The sequence below is a fragment of the Aedes albopictus genome, chromosome 2 (genome assembly GCF_035046485.1).
Source record: "Aedes albopictus strain Foshan chromosome 2, AalbF5, whole genome shotgun sequence".
Lineage (NCBI taxonomy): Eukaryota > Metazoa > Arthropoda > Insecta > Diptera > Culicidae > Aedes > Aedes albopictus.
Genome location: NC_085137.1, coordinates 145016261 through 145043455, shown reverse-complemented (window position 1 = coordinate 145043455; position 27195 = coordinate 145016261). Strand labels below are relative to the sequence as shown.

Genomic DNA, 27195 nt, shown 5'->3' with positions numbered 1-27195 from the left:
GAAAGAATTAAAAAAAAAAGAAAATCCCTCTATTATTTTCTAAAAGATTCCACGAAAGTAAGTTTTTAAAAATCAATCCTTCTTCGAATTACTGGAGCAAATTATCGCAGCATTTCTTAACCCTTTGTTGCCGCTGGCAGCCCTGCCTCAAGCGTGCTGTCGGGGACCTCTTTTAGCTAAACCGCGAAGCTGATCTGTCGATGGAAGATATGACAGAACCGTGGAGAGAACGTAGGCGTGTGACCAAGACGAATCATATTTCGAGGCAGTCAATGGTAAAAAGTAGCAAATTGTGCAACGAGTAATTGATATCTACCAGATTTGTGAGCATTCCAACTTTTGTTCAAAACTTATTATTGCATTTATTGAGCACTGTAAGTTGTCATGAATTCGAAACCTAAATTGTTCAAAATGCTACTTAAAATCTATTAAAATTACAGTTTCTTGAAGGGGTTAAAACCTAAAGCCTAAAGTTAGTAGTTAGTAGTTAGAACCATATGTCTACTTAAAAGTAATTTTTATAACATGCAATTGAACTGTATTATTACACTATCCTAATACACAACTCGATTAACAGCTAGGATCAGGCTAGCTGAATCGGGTCGAGCAGTGATAATTTGATCACGCACAAACACTGAAAGTGTAAGTAGACATTCAAATGTAAGATCATCCAACCTCCAACTTGTAATAATCAAATACATTTACATATAGTTTAAAGCTGTATTGCACCAACTATCGTGTTTTTTGTGCTGCTGAGAACGCAGTGTCTCGTGCCTATCTCTGCTCCCCGTCAACACCCTTTGTAGCTGGAATTTTTAATAGCGTTATTATAGAGTTTTTTCTACTAACTTCTATGGTTTCGGTTCTCAACAGCATAGAAAAGGGAAGAACAGCATAGAATATGATGCAGAATATTTTTCTGGATATCCTAGATCATCCCAATTATTATTGAGTTAAGTTACTAAAGTCTACGCATGTAATTTCTTCATTATACAAAACTACGTTTTCTATTCCATTATGTCCAGTAAGTCTTCTAAAAGTTCAAAAGACAATATCAGATCAGTCGGGATATCTTAGGTCATCTTAGGTCATCCAAACTGTTCTTTAGATCCTAAAGTCTACGGTTGTAACGGTAACTTCTTTCATTATACAAAGCTTTGAATTCTATCATGTCCAGTAAGTCTACTGAAAGTTCAAAAGACAGTATCAGATCAGTCGGGATATCATAGGTCATCCAAACTGTTCTTGAGTTTAGATCCTAGAGTCAACGGGTGTAACAGTGACTTCTTCCATTATACAAATTTACGATTTGTATTGTATCGTGTCCTGTAAATCTTCTAAAAATTCAATAGACAGTATCAGATCAATCGGGATATCCTAGGTCATCCAAAGTGTTCTTGAGTTTAGGTCCTAAAGTCTACGCGTGCAACAGTAACGTCTTTCATTATACAATGCTACGTTATATAATCTATCATATCTAGTAAATCTTCTGAATGTTCAATGGACATCATCAGATTGGTTGGGGTCATCCAAACTATTGTGATGTAAAAAATCTGGCATCTACAGCAATTGATCTTACTGGTCTCCGAAGTAATTTGGTTGATCTGGAATATTTCAAAACTTTCTAGAAATGACTCATGAAATGCCAGGGGGATGACAGATTGCAGTTGGTTGCGTAATGTTTCAGTTTGTTGTGAGAAGATTCTCAATATTATATAGTAGACTTCAGGTTGGCCCAGTAATTGCGATTGATTATGCAAAGTAACACAGTATATCAGCGGCGGCTGCTGTTACGAGTGTACACCTGAAGTTCTGAACTCTAAGATAGTTTGGCTTACCTGAGATATTCCTATAATGTCTCTAAATGACATTTGAGATTTCAAGAGCTTCACGGATCCCGCCAGATTATGCAATGGTATCATTTATGATGAAAACACATAAAGTTATTCTTGCAGATTTGAAGGACTTTTTTATAGGACAGTTTTGATGACCCGGAGTGTCATAAAGGTTAACAATTATATCAAGTAGACTTCAGATTGGTCCTGTAAGCGCGGTTGATTATGCAACGTTACTCAGTATAACAGATATGGCTACTGTTACGAGTGTAGGCCTGAAGTTCTGAACTCCAAGGTAGTTTGGCTGACCTGGAATACCCCTATAGTGTCTTGTAGATTTGTAGATTTTAGATTCGTAGATTCAAGAGCTTCACGGATCCCAGTAGATTATATAAGGGTTATAATTATGGCGAAAACACATGAAATTGTTCATGCAGATTTGAAGGGTTTTATGACAGGCCAGTTTGAAACACCTAGAACATCCCATAATATAAAACATTTTTTGATTATGAAATTCAAATAACTCAACGTACATATGTACAGATGGGTAAATTATTGGTTAAATTGGGAAAAAATCCACAGCTCAGGTGAGATTTGAACTCACGACCCTTAGACCCTTAGAGTTCAAATCTCACCTGAGCTGTGGATTTTTTCCCAATTTAACCAATAATTGACCCATCTGTACATATGTACGTTGAGTTATTTGAATTTCATAATTTGACCACACGGATTGGTATTACCGAAAATTTGCACTTCAAGTGAGTCATTTTTTGATATTATTGACGCAGATTAAATGAATACATATGAACGTAACCCATATCCAAATTTAGCTTTTAGAACAACTGGTATGTCAATTCGTACGTTTCTCCAAACTTTATGGTGTTCAGGATGTTCTAGGTTGTCAGTGAAGTCTCAAATACAAATATTCCCATTTTTTCTTAATAGTGGATTAATTTTTTTTTTATTTATTTTGTTTAATTGTTTTTTTTTTATTGTGTAGCAGGGAAAAGCCCCTGGGAGTGAAATTCTTTCTATCGGAATCTCTTCTCCCAAAGGCATAAAACCTTCTTTTCGTTTATCATTTACAATTCATGGCACACTTCCAGTGAGAAAGTGTCTCTTTGAGGGAAGTGTTTTAACTTATACTTAACTTACAATAGTTACAAAATTAAAAATATAAATAAATATAAAGAAACAATTCAATTGGAATTAAGGGTTCCTCTGGATGATGGACTCTAGATGATCAGCAGTTGTTCAGGTGTTCAGGATGTTCTAGGTTGTCAGTGAAGTCTCAAATGCAAATATTCCCATTTTTCCTTAATAGGGGACTCAATTTGCAACAACTTTGGCGAAGACAGTATTCTGTTTTATTGAATGTGTGAATTTATAAAGCCATTTCTATGTTGGGGTCATATATGACCCTTCCGGCCTTAAAGAAATTTCCATAAAGCAATTTCAATCAGAGTTTTTGAAGGAATCGTTGGATAAATTTCGAAAGGAACTTTTGCAGGAGTTTCTGAACCCATATTTGGAAAATGTTCTGAAAACCCATTAAACTAAATCTCTGATTTAGTTTAATTTAGCTTAGAGCAGGGGCTCTCAAACTTTTCCAACCTGTGACCCACTTTTAATTGTTGTAGTATTTGGCAACCCACCAGCATGTATTTCCATAACGTGTCATTTTTTGAAAATTTGGACTACCTTTTTCAATAAATACATATGATCTCTTTCATAGGTTTTGATAAACTCATGTCACGTAGCACTTAATCTTTCACTTTTTTTTTCATTTTACAATGCTCTCTTTCAGTGTTTTTTTTTAAATGACAAACTAGGTTAAGGTACCCAAGTGATCTTTATCAGTAAATTTTTTGTCTCAAGGATTTCAGATAAGCTTGCCTATTTCTAATAAAAAAATATCAGTCTGGCTCCATGCACAACATGACATATCCTAGTTGTTGAAAATGTAGTGGCTAGTACCCATATGTTTCTGCAGAACTTTATATTTTTTTTATTCCTGTTCGGGTTTGTCACTGCGACCAGTTTTTAGATCTATTGTGACATAACCCGCATCCTTAGTGTAGTGCATGTCGCATTACTCAATTGCCATTGAGGGGCAATAATGTATCGATTTTGATACAGTTTTTGTTTTGTTTTCTTAGAAAACGAAACAAGAGTACTGATATTTTCCATGCATCGGAAACCTAGCATCACCCTTGTAATAAGGATTATAGTATGTTCCTTGCATACCAGCACTTACTTGTCTTTGAAGGATTCTGTCACATTCGCCCGAAAACCATTCGCCAGAATCACAAACGCCCGAATGACAAACGCCCGAATTCCAATCGCCCGAATAGACCATTCGCCTGAAAAGACCATTCGCCCGGAAAGACCATTCGCCCGAAAGTCATCCGCCGATTCCATGCAATTTCTTTGAACAAATTTTTTTCCTAGTTTGCCATGATGAAAGTTTAAGGACAGACGCACGGTATACCGTCGTTCGGGGTGACATTGGGCCTAGAGGGTAACATTGGTCCATCGATCCCATGGATTCAATATAAATCAGAGAATTCGTCGGATGACGCAAAGTATCTTAGAATTATGTATTCTAGTAGTCTAGCACTCAATGGGCATTCCGGTCGTATTCTAAACATGCGAAATAGTGGCCCAATGTCACCCCACTTTGGCCCAATGACACCCCACACGACGGTACTTAATATCCGACCAATCGGAAGAACAGCTGGACTAGCGCCAATAATAATCATATAAGCTTAGTTTGGAAGAACAGCCTATGTTTTGAAGAAGGCCTAATTTCTTGTGAAAATATTACATAATTGGTCATTAATTGTTATAGCATTGTTGATCGAGAGGATAGCGCCAAAACTTCAGCACAGAGTAGTCAATACTTTTAAATTAATAGTATTCACGATTGATCTACTCGGAATAACTACGTATCGTTAAAATGAACAATAGCTCATATAAATTAAAACGTGTGAGCTAACGGATACAGAAAAAAAAACACCAAAATCGCGAAAACGCAGCATTCTTATTTGAATAAGCTGTTCTTTTGAAACCATGTTTTGAATCCAGAAATTGTTTTAACGTCATGGTTCCCCATAAAATAACAAATTAAAAGAACAGCCCATGATTGAAAGAAGGGCAAATTTTTGGTAAAAAATGATATCAATATGTATTTAATTTCCTTGAAGGTAGAACTAGAAAGAAAAGCCTATTCACAAAAGAAGGGACAATTCCAATGAATATTTTCACAGCAATATTGCTGAAAATGTTTTTAACAGTATAAGTCTTATATCAGACTGTGTTCAAAGAAAGCAATATGCGTGTACGCAGTGTTGGTAAAAACTCAAATTCTCAAATCCGGTGGTTGAGTTGTTTCACGCGCGATTCTTGACTCGCCAAACTCACCGCCGAAAAAATCATGCATGAGTTGACTCGTGATTTCACTCATTGCTTTATTTCTTGGTTTTGTTATTATTTACTTCGAAACTTTTAGGTTTGCATGATAGAACAACAGCATATCTAGCGTACAACACCATTGAATGTCGTTCAAATTGATTTGAATTCGTTTTACAAGCAAACGAGATTTCGGCGCTTGACTCGTGAGAGCGAGATTTGCTTGAAAAACTCGCGCGTGAGAAAACGATTCAGAATCGCGCGCGAGTTTGCTCACGCAGGAGCGGTTCATGAGTGTGATTTGAAAGTGAGTTTGCCAACACTGCGTGTACGGCGCCTAAATTGATTTCAGAAAAGTATTTCCAAGATTATTATGGTTTTCGGGTGAATGGTCTTTCGGGTGAATAGTCTTTTCGGGTGAATGGTATTTCGGGCGAATGGTCTTTTCGGGCGAATGGTCTATTCGGGCGAATGACTTTCGGGCGTTTGTTACATTCGGGCGTTTGTCATTCGGGCATTTGGAATTCGGGCGAATGGTTTTCGGGCGAATGTGACAGAACCGCACCTTCGTATGATTTGATATGTAACTATTTAGTTTTTACGCAACTGCGTTTCCAAGTACTCGATAAACACTTGATTGAGTGAAACTGGCCTAAGAAGCTTGAATCTTCAGGATGTTCTGTTGTTCTGAACCCGTTGTGGCAAGTATTAATAGGCTTACTTTATGCTTTATGCGTTTTTTTACAGTGCCCTTTTCAGGGCGCTGATTGAACCCGTTGTGGTTCGCTTATGCAACTATGTCGATCCTATTTCCTTACTATCCTTTTCCCTATCCCATCCCCTATTCCTCCCTTCTCTCTCCCTCAGGTAAATGATGAATAGGCTCGTATTCATGGCGATGGCACATATTTCCCAAATGGAGGAGAACGTGCTTCTGGAGCCAAACTACTGGTACCTGATAATCCCTGAACGAACTCTTGAGCAAACCCTGAAGGAGATCCTGGAGGAATCGATGAAAGTACTCGTGGAAGAATTCCTAAAGGAACTCTTGGAGGAATCTTGGAAAGAACCCTAGGTTTTTTATTTTTTTGTTCCTGAAGGAACTTCTGGAATTTCCTGAAAGAATCCCTGAAGGAAATCTTAGTGGAATCCCTCCAGGATCTCCCAGGAACTGAAAAGAATCATTGCAAACACCAGGAAGAATCAGGGAGAAATCCCAGAAGAAACTCCTGGGAAAATCTTTGAAGGAACTCTTAAAAGAATCCCTATTATAGGAATTTTCAGTGGAATCCCTAGAGAAGTCCTCGGACAACTTGTAAAGAAACTTCTGTTGGAGTTCTCAAAAAATGCTGGAGCATTCCTTAAAGAAACTCCCAGAGGGTTACTTGAAGGAACACTTGGGGAAATCTTTGTAGGAATTCCTGGAGGAACTCCTGAAGTAATCCCTGAATGAACTCCTAAAGGAATCCCTGAAAAAGTTCCTGAGGGAATCTTTGAATGAACTCCTTTAAAAATCCTGGAGGGGACTCCAAAAAGATTCATGGATAGAACCCCTGGAGGAAACCCAGAAGAGGCTCCTGGAGTATTTCCTGGAGGAATTTCTGAAAGAACTTATACTGGAATCTCGCCACGAACCCCTGAAAGAATATCTGAAAGAACTTGTAGAATCATTTCTGAAATAACTCTGATAAAAATCTATGCAAACTCCAGGATAATCCCTGAAAGAGCTTGTGGAAGCATCCCTAGATAAACTCCTTGAAGAATGCTTGAAGGAACTTGTAAAGGAAGTGCTAATTAAAAAATCCCTGACGTAACTCCTTGCAGTAATCACTTATGGAACTCATAGCGAAATCCCCACAGAACTCCTCATGGATTCCGTGGAAAAAAAAATTGAAACAAATCTTTGATAAATCGGAAACTTGAACGTCAGACGAGGTCAAAACAGACATAAGAGTACTGAAGAACAACAAGGCTGCAGGAAAAGGTCAAGCTTCTCAAGCAAACTGAGCAGCTGTATCAACTCTTACTTGAAGATATGGAAAGAGTAAGAACTGCATGCAAGCTGGAGAGATAGTCTCACTGCCTTCTATACCAGAGAGGGCGTCGATTGGAGCTCTACTATCACTTCTCATTACAGCGTACAAGATTTTGTCCGATTGAGGAGTCTTACGTCGGCGAATATCTGGCGTTTTTACCTGGGCTCTATCAACGACGGATCAAAAGTCCATCGTATTGCAAATTATCGATGAATTTCGTCATTACAAGTACGACGTACGATTCAGTGAAGTGTGCCGAGTTAAGCAGATAAAAGTTGAACATGGTTTTCCGGAGAAGCTCATAAGGCTGATTCACGCGATGTTAGACGGATCGAAAGCAAGTGTACAAGTAAGTATCTAGTCGATTAAACGGGCATCTTTCAAATGTATCAAGTGCCGAAATAAGCCGAATAAGATAAAACGGAAACACCGTCATTCAGTACCGAAAAAAGTCAATATTTCGATTTAAAAATAGGGTATTTGTGCCTATCTTAGTCTCATTAAGGATGTGCAACATGAAAAATCACTCACAGCGCAATGTATACGCTTCAAACCTAATTATACAAACCTTTAACACACGTGCTCACTTCCACTGTTGATCCTACGATGCACTAGAGTGGGATTTATCTTCAATGTTTGATTTAATTGCGATCACAAATCGCGAGCCACTCGCACCTATCTTCAGCACACCGTAAAATTTTCATCTCATCGCGGTCCACCGGGTGGCCCCTTTTTCATCTCAACAGTATTTACAGCAAATCCACAACCACTCTCACATTTCCTCATCGTAGCGCATTCTGCAATCACCCACTAACGCACTCCCTTTCCCTAGCAGGTGACAGTTTCATTGTGATTGTTTTTCTCTCTCGCAAAGGAGAAGTCACAACAATGTGCGGCGCGACGAATCGTCTATGCTCGCTCCCCACGTTTTGCACTCGCATACATTCACAGCTGATTGGCAAATCAGTGCTGCCGAACTGGATGATAGTTCGTAAAGCTTGAGCGGTAGCAGCATATTTAGATGAAAACCAAACCAAATATTTTGAAAGAAATGGCGTTGGAAAATGAAATTATTGATCGATTTGCGTAGAAGTTCGATTACCAAGATGTTAAACCAAGAAACGACCATATTCTGATTGAAAAAACATCGTATTTGTAGTGACCAAATCTCATTCAATTAACTACTTGTTTGTTGATGTCTGGCACCGCTGTGATGCTTGCTTTGGTGCTTCGGCAGAGATGTGCGCCGCGGTTAAAACATCATTTCTGGTCGTCGGCGGCGGCGGCGTTAAAAATTAGATTTCAATATTTCGCTCTTTTACATCTCATAAAGCAAAACATTTTAACAAACTATACTTTGCATATGAGAATGTAAATACACTAAAACCTCAATTTATGCATGTCATTTTTATGCACTTTTTAATTTATGCACCTTTTTTATGACCTGCATAAATTAAGGGAAAGCTACTCAGAACCAATATTGTGCATACGAATATTTAATAATGACGGTAACTATTGCAACGGCGGCTAAAGGGTGTTTATAAGGATGAGCACATGAAAGTCACAGGGGAGTTTCAGGGGGTTCCCAGGGGTTTCCGCGAGGTACCAGGAGATCTCCGGGGGGTTTTCGAAAGCATTGCAGAGAGTTTCAGAGGATTTTCGACGGGGTTTGGAGGCGTTACAGGTACGTTTTCGGGGGTTTCCGAGGATCTCACGTGCGTTAAACGGGTGCAAGTGGGTCTTAGATGGATTCGGAGGCGTTAGGCAGGCGTTTTTGGGGGTTCAGATGCGTTACATTGGGTCCGAGGGGATTTTAGAGGGATTTTGGAGGCATTTCAGGAAGTTCCAGAGCATTTTTGGCGGGATTCAGAGGCCTTACGGTGGCGTTTTCGGGGGTTTCGGAGCGTCTTATTAAGAGGAATTTTGAGGTTTGGGGTTCAGAGGCGTTACGGAAGCGTTACGGAAGCGTTACGGAGGAGATTTCGGGGGTTTTGGGGCGTCGCAGGTGCGTTACATGGGGTCCAAGGCGGTTTAAGGGGAATTTTGGAGCCATTTCAGGAAGTTTCAGAGCATTTTCGGCGGGATTCAGAAGCGTTACGGAAGCATTACGAATGAGTTTTCAACGGTTTCGGAGCATCGCAGGTGCGTTACATGGGGTCCGAGGGGGTTTTAGGGGGATTTTCGAGGCATTTCAGGAAGTTTCAGAGCATTTTCGGCGGGATTCAGAGGCGTTACGGAAGCGTTATGGAGGAGTTTTTTTATGCACAAATTTTCCTCATTTTATGCCTTTTTTAATTTATGCACCCCCAGCCATGTGCATAAATTGAAATTTTAGTGTAGTAACTTGTAATTGCGCACTAGTATATAGTGCGGCAGACAATTAAACGTTCCATAATGAAAAAATCCAAATAACTCTTAAGTTATGGAATGAATTGAATTATTAGGACCTGAATTCTTCAGATTTCAATCTTTCAGGAACTTTTATAAGATTATTTCTAGATTGAGTTTAAATAAGGGCGAAAGTAACATGAGAGAGTTCTCTTCGTCGACTCTCTCTTCTGAAAATTAAAGTGGCAAGATGCAAATTCAATCGAACTTTTTTACACTTAGACGCTAGATTGCATCGCAACCTAGCGATAAATGACCAAAAAGTTCAACCATACTTGCATCTTGTCACTTAAATATGATGAAGAGAGAGTCGATGAAGAGAACTCTCTCATGTTACTTTCGCCCTTATTTAAACTCAATCTAGATTTTTACGATGATTAAAAAAAACTTATAATAAATCGAAGAAAATTGGGTTGATTTTGAATTTCCTCACATTTTGTAAGTATGTAATGAAAAATTGACGAAAAATTTTAAACCTCATTTACTCGAAAGTGGGTTTTTGTCACTTACACCCCTTTGCTTCTAACCCCCTCAATTATAAACGAACGTCGTTATGACGTCACGCGGGGAAAAGCATGCATGCTGTCATTGCATGCTTTATACACCTTGTGTGAAGAATATGATATTTGCTAGGATTTTTATATGATGATATATAAGTGACTAAAAAGTAACTAAAATCTCAACAGGATCATTGAACGAAATATTTTGTTTATTCGGCAATGAATGACATGCATTCATTTTGGGAGCGTTTAAACTTAAACCGATTATTTTCTGAAGATTAGGGGTCGTACACAAATTACGTCACGCTTTTAGGGGGGAGGGGGGGTTTTGCAGAACGTGACGACCCTCACAAAAAATATTGAGGTCCCATATAAAAAGTGTGACATAGGGGGGAGGGGGGGTTGAAAAAGGTCGATTTTTGCGTGACATAATTTGTGTATCACCCCTTATTGGGGAAATTCTAAGTTCGGCGGCGTGATGAGTTTTAAGCTGGCGGCGTGCTAGAAAATCAAAACACCCGGCGGCGTGAAGTAATAAATCTCGACGGCGCACATCTCTAGTCTTTGAGACAAAATGAGATGAATATAGGTACTAGGCCGAAGAAGGGGGCTTTTACCCTAGAATGTGTGAAACTGTTCCAAAAATATAATCTTACAAACTCATTGATACGCCCATGCTTCAATCCTAGCGCACTGCTTCTCAACAAGCCGCGCAATATTTACGATTTTAATGCGTTTGTTTACATCTTTTTATTTTGAATGCGAAATAACCACCTATTTTTGATTCTCTTGTGAAAAGCTCAATCTGCTCAATCGAGAGCTCTCTTTGAATTCATGGTCATATACATATAGAGGATCAGTTGATCGACAAGAAATAATGCTAGTACCTATCTAACGTGATCTAAAATGCATGATTTTTAATAACTGTCTAATGAGATAAATGAGGTCTAGCCTCAACTTGATGAGTAAAAGAAGTGCTGAAAATTTCCGTGTGGTAGTATTAACCATAAGGACTTAATGTCATTTATCTGATTTTTTTCGCCCACTCAGCTAAGTTGGGGCTTGTAAAAAGGTTTACCGAAGTTTCATCCCGTTAGCCACTTGTGTAATCCACCCCTTCCCAACCCTAATCAATCTTCCGTGTTTCCGAATGAAAATGCGAAAAATGTAAATATAAACTGGAGTGAAGAAAAACCAAAACAGAATTGAATCTGCGCAACCTCGAGGAGAAAGGTTTTTCTCCCAACCCCAAGCCAGACGAAAGTCGGCGCAATTCTCGCGAGCTCTGACTGACTTACATTACTTGCCGAGAAGAGTCCGGACCGGAGATAGACCGCGCACAACTAGAGCCACTTGAGAAATTATCGCTTTTTATAATCGTTACGACTTTGCTCGAGTACGGGTGCGTTCCGTTTTTCGTCGACGAATATTGTTTGCTTCGTTGAGGGAAAGGTTTGAAATTTTCTGTGGATTGTTTTGTGATTTCGAGAAGAAAAATGCATTGTTTTATGCAAGTGGTCCATGTTTAGAAAGCAAAGTGCATTTCAAGTGTAGAATGTTTACTATCTCAAACAAACAATCGAAAGTTGAAATTTTCACAGTTTGTCATCGTCATTTTTCGGAAGTCACCAGTTTGAGGTGACCTTGAAGTGTTCTAGCCGAAAATATAAATCCAATAGAGGAAACTTCCATCGGTCAACATCGCAACGAGTAAATCAACATGGATAATATGAGTGAGTACCAACAGTTTTCTAGCATCATGCAGCACATAATAATCTAATCATGTCAACAACCGATTCGCGGAGACGATAATGCTCGGCGTAAACGGATAATAAAATAGACGTAAACAAACATTCAAATTTGACTGCTGTTGTCGCTTAACGTTTTAGCGTTTCTGTGCTACAAATTCCTACGCTTCGATGCGCACGGAGTGTAGGGGGATCGGGGTTCACCGTACATTGTAGCAAAACAATCTGTAGGGCACTGCTCGATGCGGTTGCTAAGGAATATTTTTTGAAGTCTGATGTTTCGTGGCCTTCACGGTGTACAAGGTGATATATTCCCGAAATCTTACAGTTCTTTGATGACGTAATTCAAATCGTTCATAGGCGATCTAGTACTTCACACCAATTTATCAACGTGAAAGACGATAAGAACTACGTCACATGTTTACATCCAAAATAGATGTTTACATAGGTTACTAGTCTGCCTTATGATTTTCATGCCGTGGTGGCCTTGTTGTTTACATTTTGGACCAGAGAAGTCGTACTCGTCCATGATTTTCCATAGCTCTGTACGGTCGAAACTGTCGTATGCCGTCTTGAAGTAGATGAACAATGAACAGGTACTGCCTTGGGACTTGATAGTGAAGGCATTTCTGGAGGATTTGCCGTACGGTGAAGATCTGGTCCGTTGTCGACCGGCCATCGATGAAGCCGACTTGATAAATTCCCACGAACATATATGATCTGGTAGAGTACTTTGGTACTTTGGTTACTTTGGACTTTGGTTACTTTGGAAACTTTTGGGGGGGAGGGAGAGATCTGGCCAAAGACTAAGCTCCATACAAATTAAAAAAAAAATATGGACGAAAGCCTACGAGGGGGGAGGGGAGGGGTTTGAGATGGCCAAATTTTGGTCTACGTAGTTTATGAACAGCCTCGTACTGGCACTCGGACGTCGATCTCAATGTTAGAAAAGACGCTTTCGTTTGCAGAAGCAAAGCGCCCTTCCTTGTTAGCCACAGGTGTTGGTTAATAGATCTTCCCTAATATTGCTCGCAGACTAATCGGTGCTACGAGGAGGTAGGGATAGGAGTGGCTGGAAAGATGCTAATGACCTCAATGGGGTATCTATTACGTATTATCCACCTTTTAGCTTTACCATTGCTCACTAGTGCCACCCAGCGGAAGAACTTCGAACTTTGTAGGACCTTGACCTACCTAACAAGTTCACCAGATACAATAACCTTCCAAATGATTAGGACCTTGAGCTAACGCAGATTGTAACAGTTGCTTGACAAGCTTATATGATTTCCGTAGTGCAATTTAGCTTCATTCTATGGATAACGTCTCTATCGACCAAGCTCTCGACTAATGTTATGAACCAGAGATCCAAATAGTAGTTTTTTTTTCTAGCTCTAGAATTTTGCGGCTATCTCGATACTCGTGTTAACACGAGATAAAGCAGTGCTGAAAATTTCATTTCCTCATACCTAAATTCAACCACCTACAGCTCATTTTAGAAGCTGAACCTGAGAATATGGTATATGAAAAACTTGTGCGGCTAGACCAGTTCTGCAAGGAAGTCACGGAAAAGCCGCATTTTTTTTTAATATTTATGGTATATGTCACGAACTACCTTTGAAAAATGCCAAATGATATTCACAGTGAATATCAGGATTCCCAAGTATCAATTTCATTGCTGATTGGTTTTGTTTGATTTTTATTAGGGTTTCATTACAGCAATAATTAAAACTCGCAGTTTTATGACTGCTTTTATGTAAACCATTGACAAAATGTTTTATAGTATACTTAAAGATATTCATGAAGACACATTTTAAGAGTAAACAAAACTTTCCAATTTGTAAACCTTCTGGCAATCATTATTACCACAATAAAAATGTTAAAACTCTCAACAGATGGCGATCCGTTCGATTAGTAACGACATCTGTTGGTGGGAAAGCAGAACTACGACGTTTCTAGGTTTATTGCGATCATCATAAAAGTAAACTTGCTTTCGTTTTATTTTCGCTGATTGTGGTTGTCGCCATATTGAAGAATTAGCTAACGTGAATGGAAGATAGTTAATTTCGCTCAAATTAGCAATGAATTGATAGTTTGCCACCATTTCCCTAACATGCTTACATAAATAAACTCTCTCTGCTGAGTTTTCTTCTGATTCGAGATAGTTTTACTAAATAAACAAATTGATTCATTTCATTCCAAGATGATAGTATTCACTATTTTTGAAGTGCATTAATTTTATGATTCTCCAACCCCAATATTCACGGGAAAATTGAATGCACATAAGCCTACCAACACAACAACAACTAAAATATTACTTTGAAATGACCGCTTCTACATACGAATGATGTATCGTCCTGACCTTGCGTGCCATCGAAGAAGCTTCCCTGCATTTTGAGCTGTCATAGTTTTTGTTAAAAAAAAAACCCAGATTAATCCACCTAGTGGTGATAGTGCCTTTCTCGTCGAATTTGTACTTATCAACTTTCCGTCGACGTTAGCCAAAATGTTCCTGAATCCTGAAAACACTTTATATAGAAAAGCAACAATTTTAACAAAGCCACAATCGATTTGGGAAACTTATTGATGGTACATATTCCGATGTAATGTTCAACAGCAAAACAGAGCTGAAAAATAACAGACCTCTCAGTTGGCTGCTTGACCACCTTAACCCAAGTGGTGTATTGGGGTCATTATGACTCCATTCCATGCATTACGGGGTGAGCGTCAGCTAATGCATGAACAGTTTGGTCAGCTAATGCATGCATGATTTTGGTTTACTTCTATTAAATCACTTCCGATGGAACACCTGCAACCGATTCTGAAATATTATTACATGTTCTACATGTGGCCTGAGACAATTTTCTTGTTGATCGTTCATCAGATTATCAAAAACGCCGCTATGGTTTAGTTCCCTTCTATATTTTACCACTTCCGGTGGGTTACTCGTCTCGTCGCCAGTTCTGGAACACTACCAGCTCTCCCAAATACGGTCTGAGACTATTTGTTGGCTAACCGTTTATCATGTTACTGAATAAGTCATTGATATGTCACAAGTATTGGTTCTCCTTTACATTTGTCCATTTCTGGCGGGACGCCCGGAATCGGTTCCGTAACACACTGATATGGCTTGCGTCTATTTCCTATAGTCTCTTAAATAGTCTGAGCCTATTTGCTTGCAAACGTTTATTAGGTTATTAAAAAAGCCGCGCTTTGCTGTGTCGCATGCATGGGTTGGGTACAATTTTACATTTAGCCGCTTTCGGAAGGAAACCCGGAACTAGTTTCGTAACCACTGACAGTCCATGATGTGGTCGTAGCATTCTTCCTTGATAACCGGTCATCAAGGTGTCGGAAAAGCCGAGATTTTATGTTCCGCATGCAAAAGTTTTGTCAAATTTTATATACGGCCATTTCCGGCGGAACTCCCGCAACCGGTTCCGTAACACTACTGGTTCAGATATGGTCTGAGTCTTTTTTTATGCCAACCTTTCATTATCAAAAAAGCCGCGCTTTGATATGCCTAATGCATGGATTTGGTTCACTTTAATATTTGGACACTTCCGGATACCCGGAACCGGTTCCGGAACACTACCGGTTCAGATATGGCCTGAGACTGTTTTCTTGCTAACTGTTCATTAGGTTATCGAAATTGCCGCAAGTTTGATGTGTCGCATGCATGGGTTTGGATCACTTTTATATTTGACCACTTCCAGCGGGGCGTCCTGAACCGGTTCCGGAACACTACCGGTTCAGATATGGTCTGAGTTTTTTTATGCCAACCTTTCATTGGGTTATCCAAAAAGTCGCGCTTTGATATGTCGCATGCATGGATTTGGTTCACTTTTTATTTGGACACTTCCGGCGGGACATCCGGAATCGGTTCCGGAACCCAACCGGTTCAGATATGGTCTGAGACTGTTTTATTGCTAACTGTTCATCAGGTTATCGAAATTGCGGCAATTTGATGTGTCGCACGCATGGCTTTGGTTCATTTTTATATTTGGCCACTTCCGGCGGGACACCCGGAACCGGTTCCGGAACACTACCGGTCCAGATATAGTCTGAGACTGTTTTCTTGCTTATTATTCATCAGGTTATCCAAAATGCCACAGTTTGATGTGTCGCATGTATGTGTTTGATCCATTTTTATGAAGGGGCCATTCCAAGGGTACTGGTCCGGAACACCTAAATGGCCATAACTCCGGAACGGCTGGACCGACCCGAACCATTTTCAATAGGAAACAATGGGATCAGATTACGCGTCGAATGAACCGTCGATCATTAAAATCGGTTGAGGTTTACTGCCAAAAAGTGATGTGAGTTTTTTTGTACACATACACACATACACACATACATACACACACACATACACACACACAGACATCACCTCAATTCGTCGAGCTGAGTTGATTGGTATATGTGACTCGACCCTCCGGGCCTTCTATCAAAAAGTCATTTTTGGAGTGAACATATAGCCTTTCCAGTACACTTAGTGTACGAGAAAGGCAAAAACAACAATCGAGAATGCGAAATTTCTCTACTAGGTTTTAAAACGGTTCTATTGCTACTCTTAATTCGGTTTGCAAAACCTCTCCGTGAGTGGTTCACTAAGCCGGAAGATGCTCTTAAAGAGGTTATCAAGGGGTTTTGATGTATAAATCAGTTTTATTGCAAGTTTTATAAAATTGGTCATGAAGATTTCTTGTATGCGGTTTTCGAATCGGTAAATACTGCAACGCTGTTAAAGATTTTCCATCAAACAGTTTCGATTTAAGGTTGGTAAAAATCGCTTACCAGTTGAGATAAACAGTGATTGCCGCGCCTTGTTGTTGATTGTTGCATGTGTTGTGTCTCTTCTCTGGCCACGGTGATATCAAGTGAACTCTGGATGGACTGACAAAAAGGAACTTCATATGCTATTGGCTTTCAAGGGCAAAACAAAACATACTGTTACCCATCTTTGTTTACCTTTTTTTACATACCTATCAACATAATCTGTTGGGGGAATTATTTTATTTTTCCTGCTTACAACCCACATCCGACAATTTTTTTAAGTGGGAATGGTGAAACCTTCAATTCCCTCGGTCGCACGTAGGGGGATTAGGGGCATAATGGACACCCGCACAGTGTTCGAAATCGATGATTTTACGATCAAAATTAAATAACTTTTTTTAGGTTGGTTCTAGAGGTTTGGCGTGTTCTGCAAAGTTTTTCTGCATGTTGAAAGGCGTCTTTTGATAAAAAGTAATAAATGATTAATCCCCCTAGAAGTGAGATAAAAAAATATTTTTTCGAAATATTTTTTTAGACGTTTGACGTCTTCGGCAAAGTTGTAGCCCATAATAAGAGAACAAAAATTGTAGAACATGTCAAAGCTCCACCTCTTACGGTTTTCGAGATATGGAGCGTTTTGTGCAAAGTATCCCTAAAACTAGTTTTTTCAGTGTAGCTTCAACAGATAAAATCCTACAGTTTTGTGACCTTCTACAAACTTGTTCAGGACGTCAAAATACACATTTCTTCCGAAGATGTCAAGTAATTATATCTTAACACAAAAAAGTTATAGGCAAATTTATCATATTTTAAGGTGTACTTTCACCTTAAGTAACTATTTCCGGCGCAAAATGGCGCAGATGGCTCAGTCGGTAGTTGAAAGATTAGACTTTTTACTACCACTTGGGGATGGAAACCCTCGTGGGCAATAGTGGGAAAGGTGGTTCAAATACATGACAAAAACTAGTTATTTTGCCTGTAAGGCCGTTACAAATATTTATTTCACTACTTGTCCCACGGCACCACTCTTTGACTGATCGAGGGGGGGGATAAAAATAATAAAGCATTTAATTTGAAAAATATTAAAAACTCATCGGATTTGTTAAAGAATTTTGAGCAAGACCCGAAATTTTGATAAATATTTTTTCATCTGCCCCCTCAAAATTCAAAATCCAGCCAAAAATTTTTGAAGGGGGGGGGGAGACAAAAAGTGAAAATAAAATTTATATCAGCCTAATATAAGAAAAATAAATAAAAAATAATAATCCCGCAGTAAGTTTTACTGCATTGCGTAACTTCCAGCAATATTTTACAACATTTTTGAGCATGATTTACTTATTTATTTACTTAAATTAGTGACATTTTACACCAAAGGTGCATTCGTGTCGTTTTTGAGCATTGTTTTTACCAAACAGAATATTTTATTCATGCTTTTCAATACATATTGTTTACTATCAGATAATCAGGCAATTTCAAATTCAACATTAAAATTACCTATTCGAAGTTTTTTTTGGGGCAATATTCAAGTTATGTAGCGCTAGAAATAGGAAGAAGGAAATATTAAACAGTTCAAGATGTGCATCAAAACACAGAGTAGATTTTTTTTCATGTATTTATATTTATATTGTTGTTTGACTTTTCAACTACGGAATCAGTATCCGAAAATATCAGGAGAAGTTTTGATTCGTCCGATAGCAGATTAACAGCTTTTTCGGTAATCCACGAGTTTGACTTACACCTGGGAAGCAATTGAAATATATCATATAAATCAATAAAATACAGGGGGTGCCGAGAAATAATGCGATGTTTTTTTTATTTCAAACATTGTTTTTAATCTCTTGACGTTAACCAATTACATGTTTTGACATCCCATCGTCTGCATCATGAGTTAATTAAAGTGTTTTTTATATTTTTAACAGTACTTTTCACAAAAATCGGGTTGAAAATATTTTTTTATCAAATTGATCATTTGATATAAAAGATCTACTTTATTTTCACCAGGAAATCGTCAAAATATGTATTGAAGAATGTAAAATTGCAACTACCTTAATAAGAACTGCGAAGGTATTTATCAAAACGCATTTGATATTCTAACCACCGTAGCCATTCAATTCTATGACTATTGGGTAGGTAGCCATTCGTTTGGGCATAGCTATGTTGTCATAAGTTTGAAGAAATTCAATACTTTTATGTAGAACTAGCTTTAGTTATAACTCTCGGGAACAATATTTTGTCCTGATGTTTTAGTTTTTAGTGATAAAAACTCACTGGTTTTTGCAAAAACGTTGTAAAATATTGCCGGAAGAAACACAGCGCAGTAAAAATTACTGTGGGCTTCTCAATTATTATTTTTATTTTTTTTTTCTTGTATTACAGGCAAAATAGTTAGTTTTTATCATGTATTTAAACCACCTTTCCCACTATTACCCACGAGGGTTTCCAGCCCCAAGTGGTAGTAAAAAGTCTAATCTTTCAACTACCGACTGAGCCATCTGCGCCATTTTGCGCCGGAAATAGTTACTTAAGGTGAAAGTACACCTTAAAATATGATAAATTTGCCTATAACTTTTTTTGTTTTAAGATATAATGACTTGACATCTTCGAAAGAAATGTGTATTTTGACGTCCTGAAAAAGTTTGTAGAAGGTCACAAAACTGTAGGATTTTATCTGTTGAAGCTACACTGAAAAAAACTAGTTTTAGGGGTACTTCGTACAAAACGCTCCATATCTCGAAAACCGTAAGATGTGGAGCTTTGACATGTTCTACGATTTTTGTTCTCTTATTATGTGCTACAACTTTGCCGAAGACGTCAAACCTCTAAAAAAATATTTCGAAAAAATATTTTTTTTATCTCACTTGTAGGGGGATTAATCATTTGTTACATTTTATCAAAAGGCGCCTTTTAACATGCAGAAAAACTTTGTAGAACACGCCAAACCTCTAGAACCAACCTAAAAAAAGTTATTTAATTTTGATCGCAAAATCATCGATTTCGAACACTGTGACCCGGGGCGAAATGGACACCCCTGTTTTTGCCGAAACCGTTTAATTTTATGTAAAACGCATATGTGTAGAGGAGCAAGTTATGGTTCTATTTTTCAAAACTACCATTCATATTCCTCCAAAATAACGAAAATATCAATAAAATTGAAATATGTTTTTCATATGGTGAAATTCTTATAATTTCGAAGCAGCATCAAATAAGGTTTTACAAGTGTTGGAGTATGTCCACCATAAAAATAAGTGAATTGCTACTTTATCTACATGCATGTGGAGATTTAGCAATGGATGAAGTATTTTATTTTTGATCAGAATTTACTTAAAATAGCAATTTTAATGTTGTAGTCGATTCGGGGCGATATGAACACTGGCAAGAACGAATGGATGTACGCGCATTGCATACTGTTAGGCGTTTAAGATAGTAGGGAAAAAATCAATCCGATTATTTTAGCCTAAAGTTTATTTAATTAACTTTGATGTTATGTAAACTCATCTAAGATGGAGTATGATATCTGTGGTATTGATCGCCGTAGGCAAATTGCTTAACTGGCCGATGTAAAGGGTGATACGGTCAAAATTTGGTCACACAATTTGTTTCATAACTTGAAACTGCGTACACCAAAACAGCTGAATTTTGGACCAGTAATGGTACTTTATATGTAGCTTATACCATGAAATTTTCATCAAAATCGGTTTAGTATTTGTGGAGATATTGTGAATCCTGAAAACTGCAATTTTAAAATTTTGTACAAAGAGGATTAAAAAATAAGAACACATTTTTACTCTTTTATTTATAGAGCCAGAAATACTGAACCAATTTCAATGAAATTTTTTCTGTAAGTAAAGTATACATATCAAAATGTTGTGTAAAAATTTCATTCAATTAGATCCAGCCGTTACAAAGTTATATTTGTTTAGGTGGTCAAATTTTGTCAAATTTTGTCAAGTCAAGTCAAATTTTGGTCACACAATTTTTTTCATAACTTTAGATTGCGTACACTAAAACAGCTGATTTTTGGATCAGTAATGGTACATTATATGTAGCTTGTACCATAAAATTTTCATCAAAATCGGTCTAGTATTTGCGGAGATATTGTTGAACTCTGAGATCTGCAATTTTAAAATTTTGTGCAAAGAGGATTCACACATTTTTACTGTTTTATTTATAGAGCCAGAGATACTTAACCGATTTCAATGAAAATTTTTCTGTATGTGAAGTATGCATATCAAAATGTAATGTAAAAATTTCATTCAATTTGGTCCAGCCGTTACAAAGTTATATTTGCTTAAGTGGCACCCGGTCAGTTTTTTCATATTCAAACTGCTACAACTTTGAAAGTATTCATACAAAATGGCTCAAAATTTTACTAAGAACATATTTACATAATAGTATTATACTGTAAAATTTTGATAAAAATCGGAGCAGTATTGGTAGTTCTATAATCAAAATTGTGCTTTACTGACCTTAAATTTCCGAAAATTTGCTATGGAGCGCCTTTGTACAAAATTTTAAAAAGGTAGGTCGATGGTTTTATCTATAAATCAACCATTACTTAATTGATTTTGATGAAAATTTTATGGTATAAGCTACATATAATGTAGCATAACTGGTCCAAAAATCAGCTGTTTTGGTGTACGCAGTCTAAAGTTATCAAAAAAATTGTTTGACCAAATTTTGACCGTATCACCCTTTAACCAAAGAAATAGCATAAAACATGCAGGGGTGTCCATTATGCCCCGATGGGTGTCCATTTCGCCCCATACCTTTCCTGCCAGCCCTGAAAAACACACGGTTTACAATTCATTATTTCTTCACAATAAAGACATTCTACCTGCTGTAAATGATTGAAATACGTAGGAAACAAGTTAAAGTTGTAAGTGAACTGATAATATGTTAAGTTTTACTCTGTTATACAGGCCCAACGTACTCATTTGCTTAGGGTGTCCATTATGCCCCTGATCCCCCTACATTAGTTTTGCATTTTGTTCCACCATTTCCGTGAAAAATGAGATCCGGCTCGTGCAAGTGAGGAGTTGAGGTTAGAATTGTAGGATATTCTAGGTTAGATTTGCTATCCACTTCGCCTGAACGATTTTCAGACCCAGAAATATCGTACTTCTAATTAGTTTTCACTGCCGTAAAAATACTGTTATGCTCAGAATGAACAGTTATACCTTCGGATCACACTCATTTACTCGTAAATCTCAATCTGACTGTAAAAATAATGAATTTCTTTCCAATGTTTTGAAACCCCGAACGAATTTGACATTGCTTTCGGGAAGCATCATCACGACGACGACAACACTCCCAAGCGGTCGAATCGTCGTTTTGGGAGCGAATCGCAAGCTCTGTGTTAATGTACAGCCCAGCAGTCAAAACATCCCCACTCACGTAGTGCCTTAGTTGGATTAAATAGATGGTAACTCCTTTCGCGAATTCTTTCAGCAATCCCTTTGAAAACTTCTTCTTTTAAAAATACTTTCTGAAATCCGTCTAGCAATCTCTTTCGCATTTCATTTTCGGTAATAGTGAACCCCGTCGGTAATTTCTTTAGAAATCCAATAGTTTATTTGGGAATTTCCCATGGTATTTCCTTTTTTATTTTATTCAAAATACTTCTGATGATTCCAAGACAAATTCCCTGAGTTTTTTTAATCCTTTTGAAAGTTTCTTTGCAGAACCCTACGGGCTTTATTCCCCTTGGGATATCTTCCAAAAATTTCAATGGGAATTACTTTGGACATTTATTGGTTTATTTCATTTAGAATAAATTATGCGATTTCAAAGTGCACTTCTTAAAACATTTCTCTACCATTATTTTTTTTTTTTTTTTGGAAAATTCCGTTTATTTTTTTTTTAATTTGACTTCATACGCAAATAACGTAACGATAAAGATGGAGGTGTAAAAAGCGTGACAAAGAGTGGCGGTGGGTGGTCTGAAATATTCAATTTAAGCATTACAATATTTGTGTTTGGAAAACTTCTTAAAAATGTATTCTAGGAATTACATTTGATTTTTTTTTCCAATTTCTTTCTGATTTCGCTTTGAAATTTTCTTCGGCAAATTGTGTTGAGAATTTCTTTGGTGATTTTTTTCGGGATTCTCTTTGGAAATTCCTTCTGAAATTTGTTTGCATTCAATTTAACCATTTCTCTAGGTATACTTTTGGAAATTAAACTGCGAATTCATCGAATTTATTTTTGTAATTTTCACGGTATTTTTTTTAATTTCTGATACTAATATTTTTCTTTTAATTTCTTCGTTAATGCATTCATAGATTTTTCTACAATTTCATTATAAAATCATTCTTAAATATTTTTCTTGCTGAATTATTCTATTCAGTAATTTATTTGGTTATTCCTTCGGCCATGGCTATGGGAGTTCCGCTGGACCTTTCTCATTACATTTAATTTAAGAAATCTTCTAGAAATTTCATCCGTAATTCTTTTGGTAAATCCTTTGCAAAGTTGTTTGGAAAATGGAATTCGATGATTCTGTATGCACGATGAGTACATTAATGTTTGACATTTGTTTGTTTGTTCATGCTGTCAAATTAAGGCATGTAAGTATATATGTTTCATATGATAGGCACATTTATGGGACTTCCTGGGGCTTGAACACAAGTTTCCGGAGTTTTAGGTATGTTTTATAAGAACTTAAGAAAGTTTGGGGTACTTCAAGTGATGGGGCTTCAACAAGTTTCAGAAGCCTTAAAAAAGTTTACGGAGGTCTCATGGAGGATTCAAAATGTTTTTATAGCATTTTTATTGTGTTTCTGGAGATTTACAAGAATTTCACAAATTCTATACAAAATAGCCAAGTTTGACGATGTGACGTGAACCGATTTAGCTGAGATTTTGACAGTCGCCAAAATAAAATTTGATTTGTATTTAACTGATTGAGTTCTGTTCACCACATCAAAAGTTACAGATATACGAAACGACAAAAATAATAAAACCACTTTCAGATTGCCTTACCCAAGAAATATATGAAACTATCTGTTTATTGATAATTGATAAACAAGTAGGTACTAAAATTAAGGATGCCATTTACACGGGGGACATTTTCAATGAAATGACCACAAATAACCATCATAAAAAATGTAGTCGCACCGTATATCTGTAACTTTGGAAGTAGGAACAGAACTCAATCAATTTAATACAAATCAAAGTTCCCCTCATTCCATGTCGGCTGTCAAAATTTCAGCCAAATAGGTTTACTAGAAACCGAGTGCCATATCGTCAAACTTGGCCATTTTGTATGAAATGAGGGATTAGAAGCAAAGGGGTGTAAGTGAGAAAAACCCACTTTCGAGTAAATGAGGTTTAAAGTTATTCACAAATTTTCCATCCCATACAAAATGTATGGCGTTTTAAAATCGATCGACCCAATTTTCTACGATTTATTGTAATTTTTCTAATCATCGTAAAAATAATCTTAAAAAAGTTCCTAAAAGCTTGAAACTTGAAGAATTTTTTGATTTGATCAGCTCAAAATCGACAAAAAGGTCACTTATACCCCTTTGATTCTGGGCCCCTCAAATAAGACCGGTGGTCATATTGCTCTGTCCGATACTATATACCTAGTTATGAGTCCCTAAATTACCTTGTGGATTTGGTGAGCCATACTCAAAGGAAGTCTTGAGACTTTGAATAACACTCAAGTAATGATAACACTCATGTTCAGTCGTATGTAGTTGCATGAGTCTATGGGAGCATGAACCTTATAATCGAAGCCGGTTCCTGGTCGGCCCAGGAACTTTTCATAACAAAAAAAAACCTTGAACATTCGTGCCTGCCATACGATCTACAAATGCAAAAATGGTTATTAGAAGAGAAAGCTCTCTGCTATCACCTGTGGCAATGCCTGGGATGTAAGGAAGCTTCAGAAGCTTCATAAAAGCTTCAGAGATACTTCAGAAAAGATATTTCAGAAAGATCCCAAAAGGTTTTAAAGCTTTTTACGGCATCATCAGCATCGGCAGTCATGTTGGAAATCTAGCTCGAAATTTCAAAGTGATAATTTTCCGCCACCAAAGCGAATATTCGCATGAAAAAGTATTATCCCATATGCTCACTCGCAGTGATTACGATGATACTTTTTCTGCAGCGTTGCTGTAGAATTGACAGTTTTTATTTTATTTATTCAGTTTCGTCAAACAACGTAGACTAGTACATATACATACAGTTCTTGTTTCATTTCTTAAAGCTATAGTACATATTGTTAATAAAATACATATAAGAAAATATATAAACAGTGTATGCTGGTGGATGTGTGTATAATTTGTGCTTTTATAATATTTTAAGTACTACTACTGATGTTATTTCTTATAGTGTTAAAATATTTCTTTAAATTATGCCGCGACATAGTTAAGTCAATAGTTTCACAGTGTTGATTATAAATGTTCATGATTTGATTCAAAGGTTCATTTTTGGCATAGTTTGTGCGACTATGAGTAGTTTTATACAAGTGTCGATTTCGCAATTGCCGTGAGGGTATGTAAAAGTTTAATTTTGATAAGATTTCAGTTGAATCAATTCGCTGCGAAACGATGTCGTTAACAAATAAAACCATTGCAGTTTCACGACGCTGTTTCAGTGTTTGAATATTGATAAGCCTACAGCGCGCTTCATAAGATGGAAGAGGAAATGTAGTCCAACCTAATTTTCGAAGAGCATATAATAGAAATTGCTTTTGTACTGATTCTATTCGATCGATATGCTTACTTTGAAATGGGGACCAGACAATGTTACAATATTCCAGAATTGACCTAACATAGGCAACATATAATGTTTTTATTGTGTAGGGGTCGTCAAAATTAAAGCTAAAGCGTTTTATGAAGCCAAGCGTATTATTTGCCCTATGTATAATGGTATTGTAGTGGTCATTGAAATTAAGTTTAGAATCTAAGATTACTCCTAAATCCCTAACTCTACTACATTTTTCCACATTCTGATCTCCTAAGGAAATTGATATGTTTGGTGTGTTTCGTTTTCTGCTGAATGATATTAAATAACACTTTTTGATGTTTAATTGTAGTAGGTTTTTCGAACACCATGTGTGTAATATGCGAATTTCATTCTGAAATATGTTGATGTCTCCTTGATTCCTTATTTCCATGTATAGTTTCATATCGTCGGCATAAATAAGCACTTTTGTTTTCTTCAGGATGAAGGAAATGTCGTTAATGTAAAGAATAAATAAGTTTTTTATCACTTCAAAAACACGAGGCAAACAATCATTGAAAAGCAAAACGTCAATGATTCATTTGAAAGCTTACACGCTAACGCCGCTCAGCACTAAAGTGCATAATTTCCAGACTACACCAAAAATGTGTAACCCTTGCACATTTACAAAATCAGCTCCAGTGTCCGCAAAATCGATAAATTCGCAAAAATTTTTGTACGCCAATCTAGCTAGGTTTATTAGTGACCTTGGAAAACAAAAAAAAATCAACATTTCGCATCTAGACGAGTGTACGAGCTGTTTTTTGAGAATGTGTAACTGTAACACATTTTTGTGTGGTCTGGAAATTATGCACTTAGACCAAGCCCACTCATGGGCTCAATCAAGCGTTTTAACGGTAAGTAGAGCCCCGAACAAAGAAACGAACCGCACCGGTCGCTGCTAAGTAGGGCTCGAAAGCGAAAAGTTTACGTACGGTTCGTAGCAGGGCTTAGAATATAGAGACACGCAAAGTACGGTCTCTATTCGTAGGCTCGTGCGCTCTCTCGCGTTTAGCTCTCTGGGTAGCGTAAAGAGGAGACGAAAGAACATGAGTATGGATTTTTTTGCCCGGTATATAGTTTCTAGAGAATGATTTTCTTGTTTTGTATAGGTAGAAATTTATTTTAGTTTGCATCAAATATTCAAAAATTTTATTTTTACTTGCTTTGAAATTTGCAACCAAATAATGTAATAGATCGTTACACGAATAACACAACAAATTGTCTGACATACAATTGTGATACAGTGACAATACAAACGCAGAAAAATAATAGGTTTAAATTGACAAGCTTTGCTTAAGTATGTTTTGAATAAAGTTTTCCCTTCTTCGCCAATGATCCTAAAATGCATATCGAAAATGTATTGATTTTCTCTTAAAATAGTTACGATTGTTCATAATCGCACTTTTAGCTTTTGATTCGGCCGATCGTTTCGAAACTTATATTTAAAATGTATAGTGATTCAGTGAGTTTTGCTTTTTTAACACGCACATGCTTGAGCCGGGGTTTCTACGCTGCAAGTAAAGTTTGGTTTCGCACATTTAGAAAAATGTCCAAATAAATAACTCGCGAAGTTCGTTCCGACAAGTTCCAAAATTATCGTCATCCGTCGCAGATTCCGGTAAAAAGATGTGCGTATTTTCTAACCCGAAAAGATACCATTTGACGGTAATAAGTGACCACAAGGTTTTCTTTCTCCACTTTCCGGGCTGAGATCCCCCGTTTTGAAAGAGCTGTGCCTCGCGTTTCGTTTTGTCGTGTATATTTCGAAAAA

General features: G+C 37.2%; 1 protein-coding gene across 2 annotated transcripts in view; it reads left to right on the top strand.

Annotated features, from left to right (window-relative positions):
• The window catches only part of LOC109421076 (uncharacterized), a 108346-nt gene that overhangs the window by 11398 nt on the left and 69753 nt on the right, over nt 1–27195 (top strand). Inside the window, exon 1 of one of the 2 annotated variants that reach the window (XM_019695572.3) lies at nt 11529–11903. The exons of the other annotated variant lie outside the window; for it this stretch is intronic. Coding sequence (XP_019551117.3) covers nt 11891–11903 — 13 coding nt within the window. The 5' untranslated portion in view covers nt 11529–11890. Of the gene's footprint in view, nt 1–11528; nt 11904–27195 lie in introns of those variants that run through there. 2 annotated transcript variants of the gene reach the window in all.